Below are 20,245 nucleotides of genomic sequence, written 5' to 3'. Positions count from 1 at the left end.
GGGGCACAATAGCCTTTATTGTTGAGCAAGAAATATGGATTTAAAACCTCTTTAAGTAGTGTTGAATTTGCTTTAACAGACGTGTGTAAAATACCAAATTCTCTCACTGCTCTGCTCCATGTCCCATGGGTTCTCCTTCATGCTACTTGGTGGTGCTTGCAGTAGTGAAGCTGCCCCTTACTGACAGCTTAGTGGGTGTTATTATTCATCTATTCTTTACCACAGCTTTATGGGATTGGTACAGTTATGCTCCTTGCAGCTGAGGACACCGAGGCTTAGAGAGGCCAAACAGTTTGCTCAAAGTCACACAGCTAATAAGTGGTAGACCATGGATTCAAGCCTACACCCTGGTTTCAAAGCCCATGTCCTTAACTTCCACTTGCTACTGAAAATAATCCTTCATGGGTTGATATAATCCAGTATCTGTACACACCTTCTTGACAGGTAAGGCAACTGTACTGAGAGACTATCTTTTGTACTGAGAAAACCTTAATTTTTAGGTCTTCCACATTGAGTTCAAACTAATACCAAAAATGAAGAAGCTCTTTGACTTAAAAAATGAACAAGTAATCATTTTGTTTTCCTATCAGCTAACACTTAAGTAATAAATACTTGTTCTCCCTGATTTCTCTCCCTTTGTTTTTCATTCCAATATTATGAACCCAGCATAGATGCTGCTCTTGGCTTTTGGTTTTATATATCAGAATTTTGAGGCCCAAAAGGTGAGAAGTCCCTTTTCTCCTGCTCCTGTCTGGGGAGATTGGCTGAAAAGGGGGTTGAGAAAGCCAGAGGCCTCAAAAGTGGAGCTGAGAAAGTCAATGTTGGAAAGGAGAAATCTGTATCCATGCCGTTCTGAAGAGAGGTGATTAGGAGCCCAAAACACTAGCTCTTATTCACTGATTCTTTGAGACTGAAGGTAAGACCCTTCCCTTGACTTGTCAGTGAGGAAGTATGGACAGGAATAGGGAGGCACCTTAAAGCAGGCCGTTATGTTGCAAGACCTGGAAAGAAGAGGACGGAGGAACTGACAAAAGGCTCTATCAGTCCTAGAGATCTGGGAGCATGGATGCCCATGGCCGCAACTGTCCAAGTAGCGTGAAAGCAGGTGTGGTCACCATGACAGGCGGCGTTCACGATCGCCCTGCAGGCTCAACTCCAACACCAACCACTGGGTTCTGGAATTTTTTCTTAGGCTGTGTGGGCTTCTTAGAGAAATGTTACAGTGAAGAGACACCAGGTGGTACCCAGGATGATATTCACTGGTGATTCATCCCTCTTCTGATCCTAGCTGTCTCTTGCTCAGTTGATATAATGGGTGTTGCTAGTTGGGATGAAACAGCCCTCTCTTGAACTCCCTCACTTCCTCCTATCCCAAGGAAACTCAGCTTGGCTGAGGCCCAGTTGGAATCCTAATCCAATGGTGTAATGGTACTTTGGTTAGTCTCTGTGGGGAGTGTGCTGACTGGAGGCCATTTCCCCTTGCCAATGAGTTTTCATTCGTGCCTCTCAGGCCCTCTCAGGCCACAGTGGCTGAGACCACTCTCCATGAGGCATCCGTGGTCTGTGGGACACCAGCCAGTTGTGTGACGTGCTCTGGCTGACATGTGCATGTCGTGTTCATCCTTGTCACCTGTCCCACCCCTCTTCCTGCATCCCCTGAGGCCCTGGTTCAGGAATGAGAGCCTCCAGCTCTTGGAGATGCACCCCACCGACCCCAGGATGCTGCCCTGACCACCTGAGAGCATGGGAAGCCTGAGCCCAGCATCTCACTATCTTGTCGCGGTGTGCGTTAAAGACGATTCTAGCAGGCTGGTCTCCTTCCCTTTCTTTTCTGCCTTTGCTTTAGTATGCAATGAACAGGATTCCTTCACCTGGACAAGATGCTCTTCCCTTGTCCTCCTTCCTCCCTGTGCTTTGAGTTGCTATGTCACCTGTCGTTACTTGGCTTTTCACTACTCATATTTCCTCTCTTGCACCATCTTAGCCTCATTTTTGATCTATTCCATTCAGTTCTTATCCTCTGTCCCATTCATCCAAGGAAGCAGCTAAGAAACAATCTGGACGTTGCTGCAGCAGCAACCGTGTGTGAGCCTTGTCAGACATGAACGGTTCCAATTTCGACTGTGTAAAAATAGAACAATTGAAGAATATGTTTGTATTTATTTATACCTGATCCCACAAGAGACGGGGTAAAAAAATAATCACACCTGCCACAAGCAGATGTTTGACAGTTTGTAACTGATCCATGAAAACAGGTGTGTGTCTATGGAGAGGTTTCATCTAAAAAGACAGATCCATAAGAATTGCAATGGTGTATCTTTCCTGTATAGAATATGGTTTACACCCGACTTTGCAAAACCCAGAGCCACCCACGTTCTGTTTCCTGAGCAAATAGTTGAGAATAACAGCTGCTTACGCTACCACTTCACCTCAGGGGAAGAGTAGAGGCTACAAAAAAATGAGTTGGCTGATATAATTCATGAACTTACTATAAGATTTTACATGCACACACCCACACACACGCATATATTATGTGTAAAGCCACCATGAACATGTGTTTAATATTTATGAAGGTATTTAGATCATTTAAGAATTCCAAGCTTGTGCAATGTCGTATGTATAAAAGACTACTGTTCTTAAAATACCCAGAAAAAAATTGTATTCCACTGAAGGCAATCCCCAGGAGTCATTAAAAAGACTTTCTTGTTATTTACACAAAATTCAATTTCTTACTGAAGTACTTACGCCTTTTGTCATGTACCTAACAAAACCGGAGTAGGCAGGTTTTTGCAGAAAGATAAGGATGAGGTGATTTTTCTCCTCAAGGCATAATTTTGCATCGGTGTGTTAAAATAGCTTTAGTAAAATTTTAGGCAGAATGGAAAAAGAATATATATAATGTGTGTATGTGTGTGTACATATACACATTATGTATATAACATATTTATAATGTATAATACAAATATAAAAGGGAAGAATATTTATTATTGTCTTTTAAGCTAAATCCTTCATCTTGTTCACAAAACCCATCAATTATTAGTTGATTCGTATGTGGATTTTCACTGGCTTCCCAAGTTAATGAGCCAGGGAGGCGTTCGGCACAATCACAGGAATATCTCTCGACTCTCATTAATTTCTTGAGGTTTATTGGGAGAGTGTTGTTATGACTAGGAAAAATATTTTTAACCCACTCGTCATGTTGCTTAAAACAATCTGGAATTTTCAGATGACCAAGAATAAAAGTTTCTATTTTAGAACTGAAGTAAAAACAGACACGGTGCATCCCGGCCTCCTCTCTTTCCCAACCCCAGCTGACTCAGCCCAGCTGCGCTTCCTGCGGTGGGGTCCATGACCACGGAGCCCTTGCCGATCCCTGCACTTGGAGGGGCTGCTCGTAGCCTCCCGCCCGCTGCCGTCTAAGGAGCAGCAGGTGACTGTGCCTCAGTCTGGGAGACGTGATTCCTCTGTCACCTGCCTGAGCCAGGTGTCTTCCCTCTTCCTCCCAGAGCACTCTGCACCTTTTGCAGCTCTTCTCAGCAGGCTGAACTCCTGGTATTCACTGTTTTCTGTCGAAAATATGAACTAAAAGTCAAAGGAGAGTTTAGAAGCTGGTTTTGCATTTTGGGTTTTCCCAAGTGGCCTCCTTAATCTCTAGGAAGTGGTTCTGTTGCAGAGGAACCGTGAAAGGAAGCTCTGGGCCCGAGGCTCCCTGGCCAGGAATGCCAGGCTGCAAGCCCCACGGGGCCCCGGACATTGTCCTTGATCAACCCTTTCTCTTACAGCATCACCTCTATACAAATGACAGGGCCAAGCCTAGACCCGGTGTGAAGTTCTCTTGCCAAGTACTCTGTTTCATCAGATGTTAAAATAACTGTGTCCTCTTCTGTCATGCAGGGCACATCCTACCCCCAGTAGAATAATATATTTCAAGTGATTTCTGAAAATGGGCCGTGAAAGCTGTCTGCCACATGGGCCCATGTTTGCACATCTCTATATAGTTACGATTGCGGAATTTGACAGTATAACTCTGAATTTGATTAATTAAGAATGTGTAAAAACAAAGTTCTTGCATTACAGCTCGTTCCTTATCCTTGTGTCTTTTACTGTGATGTTGTAGAACTTGGATCATATGGAAAACTAAAATATTATGACACAATGACTGAAGAAGGTAAGAATGATTTTAGAATTGTATGCATTGGCTTTTTTTTTTTTTCCATTTATGGTGTCTGGTGCTTGCCCATTTTTTTTTCATCTTCTTTTCCTCTTTGCATGACTTCAGTGACATTGTGTGATTTATTATTCTTTCCATATTTTCGTCTAGTTTTTGCCATCGTGTTTATTTGGGATTGGAGACGTGCAATACCATGGGTAATCATGTTATTCCATTCAGAGACTCCAAACCATCTCAATTGCGTAACACACTCAGAGAAATGGTGTCAGCAACGTAAGCACAAGCACACCCACTGGGTCAGCATTATTTCCTACACGTGCTCACAACACCACACAGAAACATACCCAGTCAACACTCTTCTTTTAATATGCCCTGTTATGCCTTCCGATCTATGCAAAGGAATGAGTGATCTAAAGTAACTCCTCCACCCCAAACCAGCTGGGGACCTGTTTCTGATGCAGAGGGCTGTGGGCTCATCATGGAACTCAATTCACTGGGGTTCACACTCTGTGAGATTGAGCATATCATTTTAGCCATTTCCCCCTGAGTGGTAAATGAAACCTGGCAGAGATTTACTTTAAAATGAATTTACTAATGAACTCTAGGCACTATCCCAGAGCACCGTCTTGATCCAATGAAAATCACTTCTCTTGAAATAAGTTCACCATGGAAGAACGATTTGAAAATTCTACTTTCTTGTGAAGGGAGTTATCCTATGGCCCCAGCCCCCATTTCACCCCACACGTACCTCCACCTTGTGAATAAGAAACAATATTTGTGACGCCAAAGAAAACATTTGGGGTTTTCTTACACTGATTCTGACAAGTAATCCAAAGGTAGCCTAGAAGGAGAATCAGCTAATTTTATCTTTTAACATGAGAGAAACTCCCAAATGTGTTGCATATCCTGTTTTCAGCGTCTAGTATTTCTAAGTTGCCTTAGCTTGCCAAAGATCTCCTAGTTGCTTTGCATCCGAGAAGTGAACATCTGACAGCCCTTGGTAAGATAAAGCCCTTCTCCTCCCCTCACAACTCTGGCTTCAGCACAACCCCCAGGCCCTCCTCTGTTGCTCTTGCTGTGCTCTCAGTTAACCACTGTGATGGTTTCTAAAGCATCAGGCCATGAAGGGGATCTCAGACTGGGTCCTCTTATGGCCCAGGACCCTCCCAAGAACCTGGGGAATTGAGAGCCCCGGGAGACAGAAAGCTGCCATGGGAATGAGTGTCCTACCACCAAGAGGATAGAAAGACCAATCCAGAATATAAAGGAAGGCTCTTGTCCGAACTCTAATTTTAATCCGTGTCTTCAGACCACTTGGAGTTTCACTGGTGGCTGGCTTGAGAAGCCAAAGCTTTGGGACTCGCTGACTCTATAGTTTGACGGCTCCTCCCAGGCATCTCACTAGCCCCCAGCTTCCATTTCGTGGCTCAGGTGGCAGGTGGGTCTGTTGGCTTCCACCAGACCCATCACAACCCTCTACTTTCTCTCTTTACTCTTCTGTCCTCTGTCTTCCACCCTTACCTTCCCATTGTCAGGGCAGCTTCTGCCTCCCTGTTGCCTTAAGCACCCCATCTCCCCCCTTACTCTGCTCTTTTCCTGCCTCTTTCCACATCCATTTGAGCAAAGGTTGCCACCCGAGCGCTCCCTTTCTCAGACCCCCTAAACCAGATCAAGTTCACAGTTCAAGATCACGTGAAGATGCACAAAGGCTACTTGCAATCTGATGAGTCCACTTGATAATAACTGGGCTTTCTAGGCAGGAAAACAAAGGCAAAATCATGTCTGGAAGGAAGATCATGGCTAGCCCTTAGCAAGGCTGGGAAATTGTTTAGCGCCCCCCCCCTCCCCGGGCCTCCGTTCACATTTCTTGTACTTCCCTTTCCCATCCCTTCTTGCATATGGAAGAAGGGATTTCTGGTACTTCCCTTTCCCATCCCTTCTTTGTGTTCCTAGCTGAACATTCATCCCTCATACAGTAAGAGCGAATCATAGCAAAGGCAGCATTTTTAAATCGTGTTCTATGATGTACTGGTTATATTCATATGATGTCACTAGGAATTTTGCAACAACCCAGAAAAAAAAAGAAAAAAAAGCAAGCAAGCAAGTCTGATTTCATAGTTTACTAAGTGGAAGAGCTTCTGAGTTTAGTTTTTTTTCCCATGCTATATATTCTGCTATATGCGGCAACACAGAGGAAGTCAGAAAGAGGGATGCAGTTCGCAGTATTTCCCAGACTTCTTAGATCAGAGAACTCTTTCTTCCATGGAGCCTCTTGCGGGACTGTTTTGGAAATGCTGAGGAAGGGTCCTCTCCTCCTCCTGGAATAGGAACCTCTGAAAGATTAAAAATAAACATTCTCCACACGTAGCCATCCCTCGAAGGTACTCACAGAAGGGATACTTTGGAAGAGGAGGTCTTCCTCTAGCCACATCAGATCACACCCTCTGGCAGCCGCCTCCATGAAAGGCCAGGCCCGGTTTAGCCCTAACTCTGCGATTCTGTCTAAAAGGCTCAAAGCCAGTTCAGTAACTTCAGACCACGCCACAGCCACGTGTGACTTCTTCAAACCCTCGAGGGCCTTTCCCCTCCCATCAGAAATAAGAACCGTGATTGGTGCCTCTTCCATGTCGTACAACTGAAGGAAGTGTCCTACAGACGAAGATGTTCGGGGCAGTAAGCGTGGGCTAGCTGGCCTTCAGGAAATAGCCCGCTCCGTGTTAAGCATCTCTTTTCATAGTTTTCGAGATGTGACTAGCTCTGGAGCAGGGCTTTATTATAATTGCCCATACAACTAGTCATCCTCTGTAGCCCTTTCCAGGAAATTCTCTGGATGGGACATGAGGTCAGCTACTTTAAATGAGGTTTAAATGAGGGCTTGTTTTTTTTCCCCTCAAGTGGAGCAAATGGAAAGATGGATTCTCTATGCCACCCCATCTCTTAAGAGGAATTGAGTGATGATTTCCTAAATATAGAGAATTATCCTGCACATCTTCAGCTCCTGATTTTAAGCACCTGCTATATGCAAATTATTTTGCCAGGTGCTTTGGGGAAATACAAGATTAAAAGGTGAGCAATTTGCCCCCACAGAATTTATAGACAGGGAGAGAAATAAGCACTGAGCCACCAGGAAGAAAGTGGTAAGTACCATAGGTGTTTGGAAGAAGATGGCAGGCTACACAGGAAGAGGAAGGATTGCTTTCAATCGGGGGGAAGATTAGTGGAGAAAGTGAACTGGACCCCAAGGACCAGTCAATATTGGGCATACTGGGAAAGGAGGAGTGGTAAGTTCTGACCTACCAGGCTGAGAAAGGGATCAAAGAATGAGAGTACACCAGCCTTTACTGGGTGTTTCCCACCTGCCGGGTACAGTGCTGTGGGCTTTATATATTCTATGTCATTTAATCCTTACAATGACCACACAAGGTAGATTTTATTGAAGATGAGAAAGCCAAAGCTCAAAGACATATTTTATTAGATGAGAAAACTAAGACTCAGAAAAGCAAAGTATTTGGCTCTGGGACTCAGGGGTAGGAAGTGGTGACTTGGGACCTGAACTCGGGACTGTGGCATGCCCAAGCTCTGCCCTCTTGGCACCACTGTGGTTTGCTGTACCAGGTGGGTATGAGGAGCTAGACAGTTCAAGATGGTGTCAGTATAGGGAGCAGGAAGAAATGCTTGATGGAAACCAATCGTGGGAAAGATTTAAACCACAGACTTAGAATGAGGACATCATAAAGTGAGCAACAAGGAGTTACTGAATAAAACATGCCCTTACTTAAACACTCCACCATAAAAAAGTTATTTTAGTAAAACAATATACTCACTCTCAGACCTTGGACAAAATCATGACATTTTTAAAAATGTGTCCTTGACCTCAGAGCCCTTCCCCCTCCCCCATCTTCAGTGACTTAAGACCTAAACTGGAAGGAACAGCTCCCTGGGCCACACTCAACCTCCTCCCCACCCCAAACTAATCAGAATCTTTTTTTTTTTTAAGATTTTATTTATTTATTTGAGAGAGAGAATGAGACATAGAGCATGAGAGAGGGGAGGGTCAGAAGGAGAAGCAGACTCCCTGCCGAGCAAGGAGCCCCATGCGGGACTCGATCCCGGCACTCCAGGATCATGACCTGAGCCGAAGGCAGCCGCTTAACCGACTGAGCCACCCAGGCACCCCGCTAATCAGAATCTTATTCACACCCTCATTCATTCCATAATGCATTGACTCAACAACACTTAGTATGTACCAGACACTAGACTGGATGCAGGGCTAATTAAAGACAACCCTTCTCCTAAAGAATTCACACTCTAGTGGAGGACACAGGCCAAGAGATGAGTGGTGTGATGGACAGAACTAAGGTGAGGGGGATCCCAGCAGAAGGCATCATGTTCAGCCTTGGGAAATGAGGGCAGATTTCTCAGGTGATATCTCCATTGCCTCATTCCTGCATCTCAAGATGACAACAGTCTTACTGGCCACCTGATACTAATGTGTTCACTGAATAATAATGGAGCACCCACTCTGTATGACACATTTGGCTAGACTTGCTAGATTAGTAAGCCTTACTCCTCCCAAGGGTTGTATTTCCTTCTATAAAAAGATGTTTCCAGGGATATGAACAAACTACTCTAGAAGTGGTCTTTTGATGACCTCAGATCCCTCTACATGGTTGGCCATCCTCTTATCTCCTCATGCAGTAAGACTACATATTCTTGGAAGGGCGGTCTCCAACTTTTACTTAAAGCTAATAACCCATAGTTTCTTTCTCATCTGCAGATACCCAAATTACATACCAATCTCATTTGGGAAAATTCTCAATAAATTGAACTTGACTTCCGTACTAAAATTACTCTAAATGAAAACGTAGAAAGCTAGTTCAAAAGAAAACAAACTTACATGATAGAACAGATGAATTAAAAAGAGAAGTGACCTTTCCACCAATCACATTATATAGAACTATTAATTTTTACTCTTTGGAAATAAACATTCATAGAGGTATGTAGATGGATAGGTAGACAGAAATCCTGACTAATATTTTGCAAAGAAGTAATGTATGGGGAAACCTACCTGCAATGTACTGTCCTATAGTCATTGCCACTTAAGAATAGCCATTTCCAGGAAAAATAATTTCTCCATCATTTAAAAAGTCTTTGTTTGCTTGCCTAAGAAAAAAAAAGATATAAAAAGTTGTTGCAAAGTCAAGGGCAAAAGATTACAATGACCTTTTCCTTAATGAAATTAAGGATACAGCTTCATGGCAACCAAGAGCCCCTTTACCAAGCTGAGAAACTAATATCTTACCTGAATCATGGGGTCCTAAATTAGGCATGTGCTGAGTTTTGAAAACTCCCATTATCTCAAAGAAACAAAAGCACCTGAAGGTCACATAGTCTAACCAGTCATTTGATGTTCTTAATTGCAGTGAAACAGTTCAGTTCTTTTTCAAGGAGAAATTGAATTTTGGAATATCATTTAACAGTGTTTTCCACTGCCCAAGATGTATCCTCTGAAAATGTAGTCTTACCACAGGTCTTTGGTGTTATCTGTGGCCTTCACGTTATATTTTAATCCTTGCCTAAATGGATAAGACTCTGTTATATACACTCATATATCAAGCAGGATAAGTTCAGCTATATATAGTAGAAAATCCAAATTAATAGTCGCTTAAGTCAGATGGACATTAATTTCCCTCTCAAGTAAAAGAGGTCCAGAGGTAGGCTGTACATGGCAGATATGGAAGCTCTACAGTAATCCAAGCCCCAGGCTCCTTCCATCTCCTGCTTTGCAATCCTAATATATGACTTTTAACCTCAAGGGCACCTCATGGTCCAAGATGGCTGCTGCTAGAGCTCCAGCCATCATGCCTATATTCCAGGAATGGAGGAAGAGCCAACATGATTTTCCCTGGCTGTTTTCCTTCTTTTTAAGGAGGCTTGCCTTTTTTTTTTTTTTAAGATTTTATTTATTTGACAGAGAGAGCACAAGCAGAGGGAGCTGCAGGCAGAGGAAGAGGGAGAAGCAGGCTCCCCGCTGAGCAGGGAGCCCTATATGGGACTCGATCCCAGGACCCTGGGATCATGACCTGAGCCGAAGGCAGACACTTAATCGACTGAGCCACCCAGGCGTCCCAGGAGGCTTCCCTTTACACCCTCCCAGTAAAACTGCCCAAAACTCAGTTATATGGCTATACCTGGTTTCAAGGAAGCTTGGAGATGTAATTTATTAAACCAGGTGATTTGCTGTCCCAAATAATTTAGGTATTATATCATTAGGAAATGAAAAGGGAATCGATATCAGATAGGCAACATGCAATCCCTCCACAAAAGAGAAATATCACTTTTGTATAATTGTGTGTTGATGGGGAGGATGGAGAACAGAGCAAGCTATAGGAGCGATGTTGGAAACTCATGTAAAGTTTGTAATGCCGATGAGACATCCTAAATGGAGATGTGGGGGAAGCAATGGAGATGGAGTCTGGATCTTGGGAGAAAGGTCAAGGCTATGAATACAGATATGGGAATCATACTATAGGTGTTCTTTAAGGCCACAGAACTGGTAAGAATACCTAACTAATCAATAGGGAAGAGGAGGTCAGGTTTGACCCTGGGGGACTCCAAAGTTTAGAGTCTGGGAAGAAGGTGGAGACCCAGCAAAGAAGACTGGGGTGGGCAGAGAACCAGGAGAGAATGGCATCCCAGAAGTCAAGGAATTGTGCCACAGGAAGGCAATGAAAAGGTGATAGCCTCAATGAATTGACCAATGAAATCAGAGATTGTTGTAGTACAAAGATAAGAGTGGTGAACACAAAGTGAGATGCTTCAAATCAGGAGTTTGGAAGTGAGGCGGTTATTGCTAATGATGAAACTTAGGGTCGAGCCACAGGATTGGGCAGATAAGGTGAGTTGGAGGGAAGAGGAGCTGGAGGTGAGCAGGTTGGGGTGGTGAGGAGCCAAGTGTTGCAGGGCTTTCCGATAAAGTCACCAAGGCTGGTGACAGGAGCCATGGTGTAAATCAATATGAATTGCATTCTGATCTCTGCAGGAATGAGGGAAAGGGGATGAGGAAGCCATTTGCAGTGGAGGTGGTAATGGTGACCTGTGCTTCAAAGGAGGGAGGAGAAACGGTCTAGAAGTAGTGGGGGGGGGGGGCGTGGAGTGTGGGGCATTTGGAGAGACAAGTAGCTGCCCCTTTCAAGGGACCTTCAGGAGAGAAAAGGGACCTTCAGGAAGCAGCCGAGTTTCAGCTGAAACAGAAAGGCAAAGAGAATATTCAGAGCAGAGGTTAAGGACGTAGAGACAGATATACTGATGGCAGAGGTGGGAGACTGAGTCAGGTCAGGCATTTTCAAAGCCACACAGAGATGAGGGCATTCTGGACGGTGCTAGAGGCCCCAGAGGCTCTGCTGAATTGAACAAGGATGTAGGATAGAATGGGAACAGCCTACCAATGTGCTAGAAGTTCTAACTTGGGATTGGCCCCACGGACAGCTGGCAGTGACAAAGTAGGGTCTATCTTTCCAGGAGAGGAGAGCTGTGGGGGACCCCCTTACGTCCAGCTGGGGGGTGAGGAAGGTTAAGGAAGGAGCCCTCCTCAATTCAGAGAGAGAGAGAGTTCAGCCCAGCCTGGGAAGACCTTTCCTACAGACATGGCCAAAGATGCAATAGCCTGCCTCAAAAGGCAGTGAGCCCCCCTCCTCGGGAGAAGCCAAGGAAACCTCCATCTCACAAGAGTGTTCAGATAATGGACACCTTGATGCCCCTTCCAGTCCCATGTCCAAGATTCTGCCCTGGTGCCTTTTACTAAATGTGATGGCAGACGTTGGTTTAGAGTTTACTTTTAAGATTAAATCTTTTGAAAAACTTGATCCTCCATTTTGGTTAAGCCGCCACGAGAACTGTGGGTAGGTAGGCTCTTGGTTCACAGCTTCTGAAATAGAAGGCTTGGGTACTATGTGATCCAGTTCAGAGATAAACTGTTGATTAATGTGGCTACATATATAGCAAATAGGACATTACATAGTTCCTGTGAAATAGACCTTTAAAAGAATAGCAACTATCTTCCCTTTTAGTTGCAGATACGAACTTTTAGCACAGTAGAAAGTGTAACTGCAAAGTAATTTTAATTATTCCTTTTTATGATAAAAAACATTACACGCACACAGAGGTAAAAAGTAAACACTACTTAAGGAAAGGCAATAAAAGGGAGTCTTCCTTTTACCCCAGATTCCACTCATTCCTTAGAGTGAACCACTCTTACTGGTTTTCTAACGTAGGCTCTTTTCTTCTATACCCTGCTCTCTAACCTGGCTTTTCTTTATTAGCATATAGTGGAGACCTTTCCATATCAGCGCTGCCCTCATTCCTTTTAGTAGCCGCATAGTATTCCACTGCTTGGCTCTTCCATGGTAGGTTCGTTCCATCAGTCCCCTGTTGATGGACATTTATGATATTTCCATTTTTTGTGGATTTATCCAGTTATTAGAACACGACATGAGCATCTTCTTTGCCCACAGAGCAAACTCTACTGAGTAGAAATGTATACATATAAAATAAGTCCCTAGAAATAGAAATACCAGATCAAAGCATATGCACATTTCAAATCTTGAAAGGTACTGCCCAATTGCCCTCCAAAGCAACTGCACCCGGTTGTGCTCCCACCAACAGTGAATGAGAGATCCTCCAACAAATTTAACTAAGTCCTTTGAACATGGATTCATAACTGACTTCTGTACAAAGCAGATCAGCGTTTGTATTATAACTACCTTCTACTTTACTTGTTTTAGAAACCTGAATTTTTTTTTACCCAAGGTGAATTAAAGCCAGGGTATAGTTATGATGGAAGACTTTCCTCTGTAAATTACATGACAAGGCTCTTCCTCCCACACAGAATATCCAATTTCCACCGCAGCATGTACCCTTCTTACCACAAGACTGTCGACATCCCTGAGAATGTCTGAGAAGTACACTGCAAGTTAACTTTCTGCCTTCCAATTACCAAAGTGGGGAGCCCCCGTTGTGCACAGACACCATTTCCAGTACCATGTTATGTTTCATTCATTCCAGGTTTATGGTTTAACTCATTCAGTCCAACCTTCCATAACCAGAGGATATCTCGAGGCACTTGACCAGATGCTCTCTGTAAGGCTCTGCCTTACCCCTCCCCACCCAAAAAAATGTATTGACTCACCAGTTATTAACCACATTACTTTTTTAGAGATGTATTCTTACAAGTATCTCCCTGGGGCTGGATCTTAGGAAGACAGCAGCCTAGTAAGTGTGTATAACCAAACTACCCAGCTAGTAACCTGTATCAGATCTGTCAGAAAGACCAAACCAGCTGTGTGGGTAAATCCACGGTCTTCCTGAAAACCAGGACCAAGGAAGTCTAATTAGAATACATCCAGTTTTTCAAACTTCATTGCATCTTATTTTCATGATCTAAACCGTTCAGCAGTAAAAGCAGAAAGATTGGACCTGGCAAGTAAAGGCAGATTTTGTCACATTGCATATGTAGAACGTGTTAAGTTGCAGCAGAAGGCAAATTGTGGATGCTGCTTTTTGTCTATTTCTGACATCCCTAGAGCTGAAAATGTTAAGTTGCCTTCATTAGTCAAACTTGAATACTATTATTATAAGTTAATGATATAATTTCCCACCCCCATGAAGCTTTCTCTTAAAAAAAAAAACTGGGAATCGGTAACACCAGGAGGCTGGCATATTCAATTAAGCATGGTAAGCTTCTCTTTTGATTAAATCTGAAATGAACTGAATCATCTCATTTTAGTCATGGACCACTAAGCCCTCAGGAGCAGTTAGTTAAGAATGCTCAGCATGGGGCGCCTGGGTGGCTCAGTTGGTTAAGCGACTGCCTTCGGCTCAGGTCATGATCCTGGAGTCCCAGGATCGAGTCCCGCATCGGGCTCCCTGCTCGGCGGGGAGTCTGCTTCTCCCTCTGACCCTCCTCCCTCTCATGCTCTCTGTCTCTCATTCTCTCTCTCGCAAATAAATAAAATCTTAAAAAAAAAAAAAAATTAAAAAAAAAAAAAGAATGCTCAGCATGTGCCGGGCACTTCTGTTGCAAACCCGTGCTTCCAAATGAAATTTACAGACACCAGTTTACAATGTAACACTGAGGATTCAATAAACTAAGAAGTAGGAATTCAAATTAATTGACAGTTCCCAGACACATGAAATCCAGGTGACAGGAGATGATGCATGTACATGATCTAGGGGCTGCTACTGAATGAATGTCAGCCAAATCTAAAGTCTTTCACTTTACATCAAGATAAATAATTGGATAATATATAGGCTCATCGTGAGAAAAAACTGTTTAAGCTTGGTTTTTTATATACAAGTCAGAGTAACCATTCAATACACATTTATTGAGCACCCACTCTTTGTCAGGTGCTGTGAGCAAATCAAAACTTTGCCTAGATGAGTACATTGATGTCACAACCCACTTGCAGAGACGTACCCAAGATAGGGGCTTTGAAAAGTGACTCTGCAGAGATCTTTTGTACGCCTCAGGTGGTAGTGGGGCTGGATGTTGGCAAGTCTTGAGATCTGAGGCCTGCCTAGTAAAGTGATTTTTTAGTCATTTATCTCTTAGATATCTACAGGGTGCAAAGGATGGGAACAAGAGGAAGACATTCAAACCTTCCATCCAGCAACCCCTACCTGGCTCAGAACTCCAGAGCTGAGATCAGAGAACCCCCTTTGAGAATTCTGTGTGTGTGAGCCATTTGTATCTCTGTCTATGAGATAGAAATTTACAGAAAATTAAGTTCCTAAAATAATAAAGCAGGTGACCTAAAATGATAAAGAACATTAGCTCTCCAGCAGTGTCAACTTCAGCTAAGGTCAGTAAATTGGCTCTTTTCCTGAAACACCGTATTCTGCCATTAGTCTCCGTTGCAAGTTTTTTGGTTTGTAAAATTCTAATTTTGCCTGAACTTGATTGGATTATATATATATATTAAAAGAGTCCTGAAATAGACAAATACTAACTGTAAACACTATTAGACTTTAGAGGCTTAATCACCGCATTAACCAAGAAAAGCGCCTGGTGAGTTTTCTGCACTGTGCTTCTGATCCTTCCTTTTTTCTCTGCCCCAGAAGGAACATAAACTATGAATAGATTTTCATATAACAAGCACTGTAAACACCTCACACACACACACACACACACACACACTCCCTTTGTCGTTTGTGTTAATGTTGTTATATTCATAAACACTAAGGACAGCTGAAGCAGTAGGCACTGGGGGGCGGATGAGAAATGGCATCCCTACCCTTGAGGGGCCCACAGCTCGCTGGAGAGAGGTTGGTAAAATGCCTCTGTGGGTCTATGATAATGGGTATGATAGGACGGGTATCAGTGCTGTGATAGAGAAAAGTACCAGGGTGCCCTGCCAGCCCAGGAAAGGGACTCAGGGAAAGCTTCCTGAAAGATGAGATGCATTAAAGCAGTCTTAAAAAGGAGTAAGACAAGCAAATAACAAGTGTGGGCCATTCCAAACCACTAGAAGTGTAACTTACAAACTGGGACAGCAGCTAAGAGACCGTAATCAACATCCAGGCTAGAAATGTTAGACCTAAAGTGTTCAAAGGTAGACTCAGAAGGAGTTGGCAACTCGTTGAATGTGGGGTGTGAGGGGGATCTCTAAGATGGCTGGAAAACACTGGGAGTGAGGAAATCACCAATAGAAAATGCAAGGAGACAGGCACATTCCCAGGAAAAAGATGATGTGTGGGAGTGTGGGGCATATTGAGTTTAACTGTCGGGGGTGGGGGCTTCCAAGTGAAGTGTTCAGAAGTCCATTGGATAAGAGGATCAGAGCCAGAGATCTGACTTGGGAATCACCGATATTCAGGTGGAAGTCCATTGGGTTCTTTGGGAGAATGTGGGGCATGGGGGACAGGGAGCAAGGAGGGAGCCTAGGGAATAGCGGCTTAAGGGTCACTCTCAGGAGTCCTGGAAAACCAGTTTGGACTTCAAGGACAGGGGTGAAGAATATCAGATGCCCTGAGAGACCCAGTCATGTGGAGGCAAAAAGTGGCCAAGGGAAGGTTCAGTGGAGTGATGCTGCCAAGGGCAGATGCAGAGTGAAGAAGTGAACGAAGGAGCCCTAAGGATTCTGAGGCTCCAGCATAGACTGACCTTTCCAGAGGCTTGGCTGTGAAGGGAAGGCAAGAGAGGGCAGTGCCAGCAGGAAACCTAAAGTCAAGAGAAAGTTTCCCAGTGGAGAGACTCAACGAAGGATTGAAGGTTCAAGATGAGTGAGTAGGCAAAGTCCCTGCAGTCGCGAGAAACTGGAATAAAGGACAAAGTATCAATCTTTAAGATAGCAAATTTTGAAAAGCATTGGAAGTCTTCCAAAATATTTACGAGAGCACTCCACATTTCCAATGATAAGGTGACCCTGCCAGGGGAGATGATAGAATCAATTCACATGCGGACAGATCCACTCTTTATGGGTGATTCTGAAGGTCATTCTTAGGGAAATTATTTTTTAAAGCCTTAATAAGGAAATCTGGCTGCTTCATTTCATTACATGATGACCACCAGTTGAGATACAATTATGTATGTATTCTCATTAATTACAGAAGCTAGTCCTATGATTATGTCTATACAAATACAATTAAATTATGTTGATTACCCTTATTATATGGTTCATTCACAGAATATTTACTGAAGACATTTTACAAAACATTACAATACTGGTTTAATTTCCATTAATATCAATGTAGTCATAATTGGTTTTACATGATGCTTCACAAAAATTAGAAAAATAGTTTAGAGGTTGTCTTCAAAAATAAATATAGGAATAAATACACTCTATGGTCTTGGCGTTTTTGCTTAAGGTGAAAATTTTTGCAATGTTTTGCTTGTAAGAATAAAAATCAGGGGGCACCTGGCTGGCTCAGTCAGGAGAGCATGCGATTATTGATCTTAGGGTCATGAGTTCAAGTCCCATTTTGGGCATAGAACTTACTTATAACAACAACAACAAAAAAAAAACAATAAAAGTCAGACCAGATCCTATTAGATGAAGAAGCTGCCCCATGAGGACAGTTTATAGAATGAAGAGGAGTTTATTCCTTCAAGCTGCTAAGTGATATCTTGTATCTTGGAACATTCCCTATTCTGTGAGTTTCCATACCCTTCCGAGAAGGCCCCCACCGTCATGAATCTTAAGTCCTTGCTTTTTGTCTCTCTGGCTCTCGGCGGTGACTCTACAGGGCACCAGCTAGATCTACCTTGTTCGCCAAACACTGCCTGGTACACAGCGCAGGTTTGGTTAATACTTGCAGAGCGGAAGATTGTTCATGACTTGCACCCACTTAAGCTCACACTTCCGAAGAGAGCTGACGTAGGGAGAACTTCACTAGAATTCAGTGAGTGCCCATGATGTGCCAAGCACTATTCTAAGATGCTTGTTGAAGGACACAAGATGTTGAGAGAAGGTCCCTTCCCCAGAGAAGCCTGCTGTCTGATGGGAAAGCAGATATGTGGGCAGCAAACTGGAATCAGGGCTGTGACGAGGTATAATCAAAGTGCCATTGGAGTGATGGATTTCCACTTGGGAAGGAGGGCTTCAAGGACAGGGGTGAAGTATCATTAAAGAAACCTTCAGGTCGGGCCTTCAGTTAGGTCTTGATGAGAAGCATCTTAATAATGAAGGAGAAGCCAAAGCCCTGCTTTCCCTTCTCTGCCCCCTACTGTGCTCTCTGCACCTCCCCTGTCACAAAGACCCCTCTCAGCACCCACCTTGTCAGCCCCCACAATGTGCAGGAAGGGGATGACTGACACACCCCTGTCTTCCATCTCTGGGCTGTGGACACCTAGCCACCCCATTTTCTCCTGTTTACCTCAGGAAGTTCTTGGGGTTCCACAGGTAGGGCTCAGCCCCACTGGGGCCTTGGGTTTGGGTAGACGTGAAAGGATTTACTTTAGGTCATTAGCCAACAAGAAGCCTACTAAGGAGTGATTGCCTCATCTACTTGCCTGGAAACCCAAACAGAGGGGTTTATTAAGCCCTATGGGGCTCTGAGGATACCACAGAAAACAAGACCCATGGAAATCCCTACCCTCGTGGAGCTTGGCTGCTAACAGAAAGCAACAGATAATCAATATGTATGTTAGATGGTGACGAATGTTAGAGAAAACAAGCTGGGAATAGGAAATACTAGAGAAAGAGAGGCTACAATTTTAAATGGGCTCCTCAGAGAAGCCTCAGTGAGAAGGTGACATTTGAACAAATACTCGAAGGAGCTGAGAGAGTGAACACAATGGATCTCTGGGGGAAGAACATTCCAGGTAGAGGGACCAGTAAATGCCATGGCCCTAAGGTGGGACAACAAGGGGACCAGCATGGCTGGAGCAGAGTGAGCCTGGAGAGAGGGAAAGGATGAGGCAGGGCAGCCTCGGTGGCTAAACCCCCCTTACAGGTCCTGGTAATGACCTTGGCTTTCACTTTGACCTGGGGAGCCACTGTAGGATTTTGCCCAGAGGAGTGACATGATCTGATTGATCACTAAGGATACTGGGATGAGACCAGCCTGGGAGACAGAGGTAAAGGTGGAAGGGGAGACTGGTGAGTAGACCAGCAGGACGGTTGCTGGGCCTGGGAGGGAGGAAGGAGAAGAGGTCAGCTTCTGAAATATTTTGGAAGCAGAGGTACCAGGTTTGCTGATGGATAGCATGTGGGCTGTGAGGGAAAGAGAGGAGCCCAAGCTGACCCCAAGGGCAGTGTTTGCTTATGGCCCCATCAATTTTATTGCGTGCCTTCTCAGTGATGATGGCCTCTCTAACTTGAGTCTCTGCTTCCAGGAAAAAAAAAAAAAGGCAATGAATAAACAAGAGGAACGTCCAGCTGCACTTTTGCTTTCTAAGCTACCTGCCAAATCCTAAACTTCAAAGACAGAGACGGGAAAGGCAGAACTGAAAACACAAAAATAGATGTAAAAGCACTATGTTCAAGTTTTCCCTTCTGTTTCATTTTTTCTTTTCTTCTCCCAAACCAGGGTCTGTTCACTGAGGTGTGCTCCCCTTTGCATCTATATATCTCTTTTGTCCCTTTTCTGCATTGCTGAGGCTCAGAATGTTCTGCAGCAGCTAGGAGTTAATCTGATCACCAACCCAAAGAGTTCCTTTGTAACACTGCCTGTTACAGGCTTGGTGGGAAAGAGGTGAAGGAATTTCCAGGGACTGGTTTAATTAATTAACAGCAGAACAGAAACAAAATTCATTCCCTTTGTGTGAACAGACCCCCTGAAGGTTATTTTGCTGTGCAGCTTGGGGCTTCTCTTTTATGTCTGGGTGATAGGGTCAAGGATTTTGATTCCTGATTGTTTCTCAAAATTTGTTCTTAGTCACATTAGGTCCTTATGCTTTGATCTTTCATTCTGCTCTTCCCTACCACCCCCTCAACACACGCTCCCCTGAGGACACTCAGCTGGTATTCTTTTGCAAATTTCAGAACAAGCTAAACTATATTAAAACTGTGTACTAGGTTTTGACGTAGGTGCCTCACGATTTGAGCAGAGTTTGCTATTTCCGAGATTTTAAGTATACAAATATCTGTCGCTATGTAAAAATACACCACTTTAAGGCTTCGCACCACAACAGAGTATATATTTTTTAAGGTTGCCTTAAAACATGTTAAAAATCGCTTCTTCCCTCACTTTGAAAAGTACCCAAAAATGTCTTCATCCTTTATCCCCAGGCACAGAGCTACAGTCATTTCTGAAATCTGCCCCTCTGTGTCAGCCCTTAATGCCAACATGGAGTCCATGCCTAAAATAGTTTATGGAAGCAGGCCCTTTCCTGCCAAGGTCTCCCCCACCTGAGGTGGCTAAACAGTAATCCTGTTGTGAATATTAATCTTTGTACTTTCAACACTTCATGGGAAGGACGTCCTGAGCACTTAATGTAGGTCAGAGGCCATGTGTATTATTAACCTGATGTCTGTTAACCCATTGAGCCTTCCAACAGCTGTATGAGAAGGGTGTATGACCAGTCAGAATGGCTAAAATTAACAAGTCAGGAAACGACAGATGTTGGCGGGGATG

General features: G+C 43.8%; 1 protein-coding gene and 1 long non-coding RNA gene across 4 annotated transcripts in view; both read left to right on the top strand.

Moving 5' to 3' along the window:
* Positions 1-20,245, top strand: part of LOC145717028 (uncharacterized) — a 560,651-nt gene that overhangs the window by 400,405 nt on the left and 140,001 nt on the right. The gene's annotated exons all lie outside the window — the stretch shown is intronic.
* SLC24A2 (solute carrier family 24 member 2) overlaps positions 1-20,245 on the top strand; it is a 239,949-nt gene that overhangs the window by 168,853 nt on the left and 50,851 nt on the right. For 2 of the 3 annotated variants that reach the window (XM_081803017.1, XM_081803016.1), the window contains one exon: positions 4,118-4,168. The exons of the other annotated variant lie outside the window; for it this stretch is intronic. In XM_081803017.1, coding sequence (XP_081659143.1) covers positions 4,118-4,168 — 51 coding nt within the window. The remainder of the gene's footprint in view (positions 1-4,117; positions 4,169-20,245) is intronic. 3 annotated transcript variants of the gene reach the window in all.

Source organism: Leptonychotes weddellii, chromosome 14, assembly GCF_054177405.1.
Source record: "Leptonychotes weddellii isolate Sample4059 chromosome 14, ASM5417740v2, whole genome shotgun sequence".
In the NCBI taxonomy this organism is placed as follows: Eukaryota; Metazoa; Chordata; class Mammalia; order Carnivora; family Phocidae; genus Leptonychotes; species Leptonychotes weddellii.
This window is presented reverse-complemented; position numbering and strand designations above follow the sequence as displayed.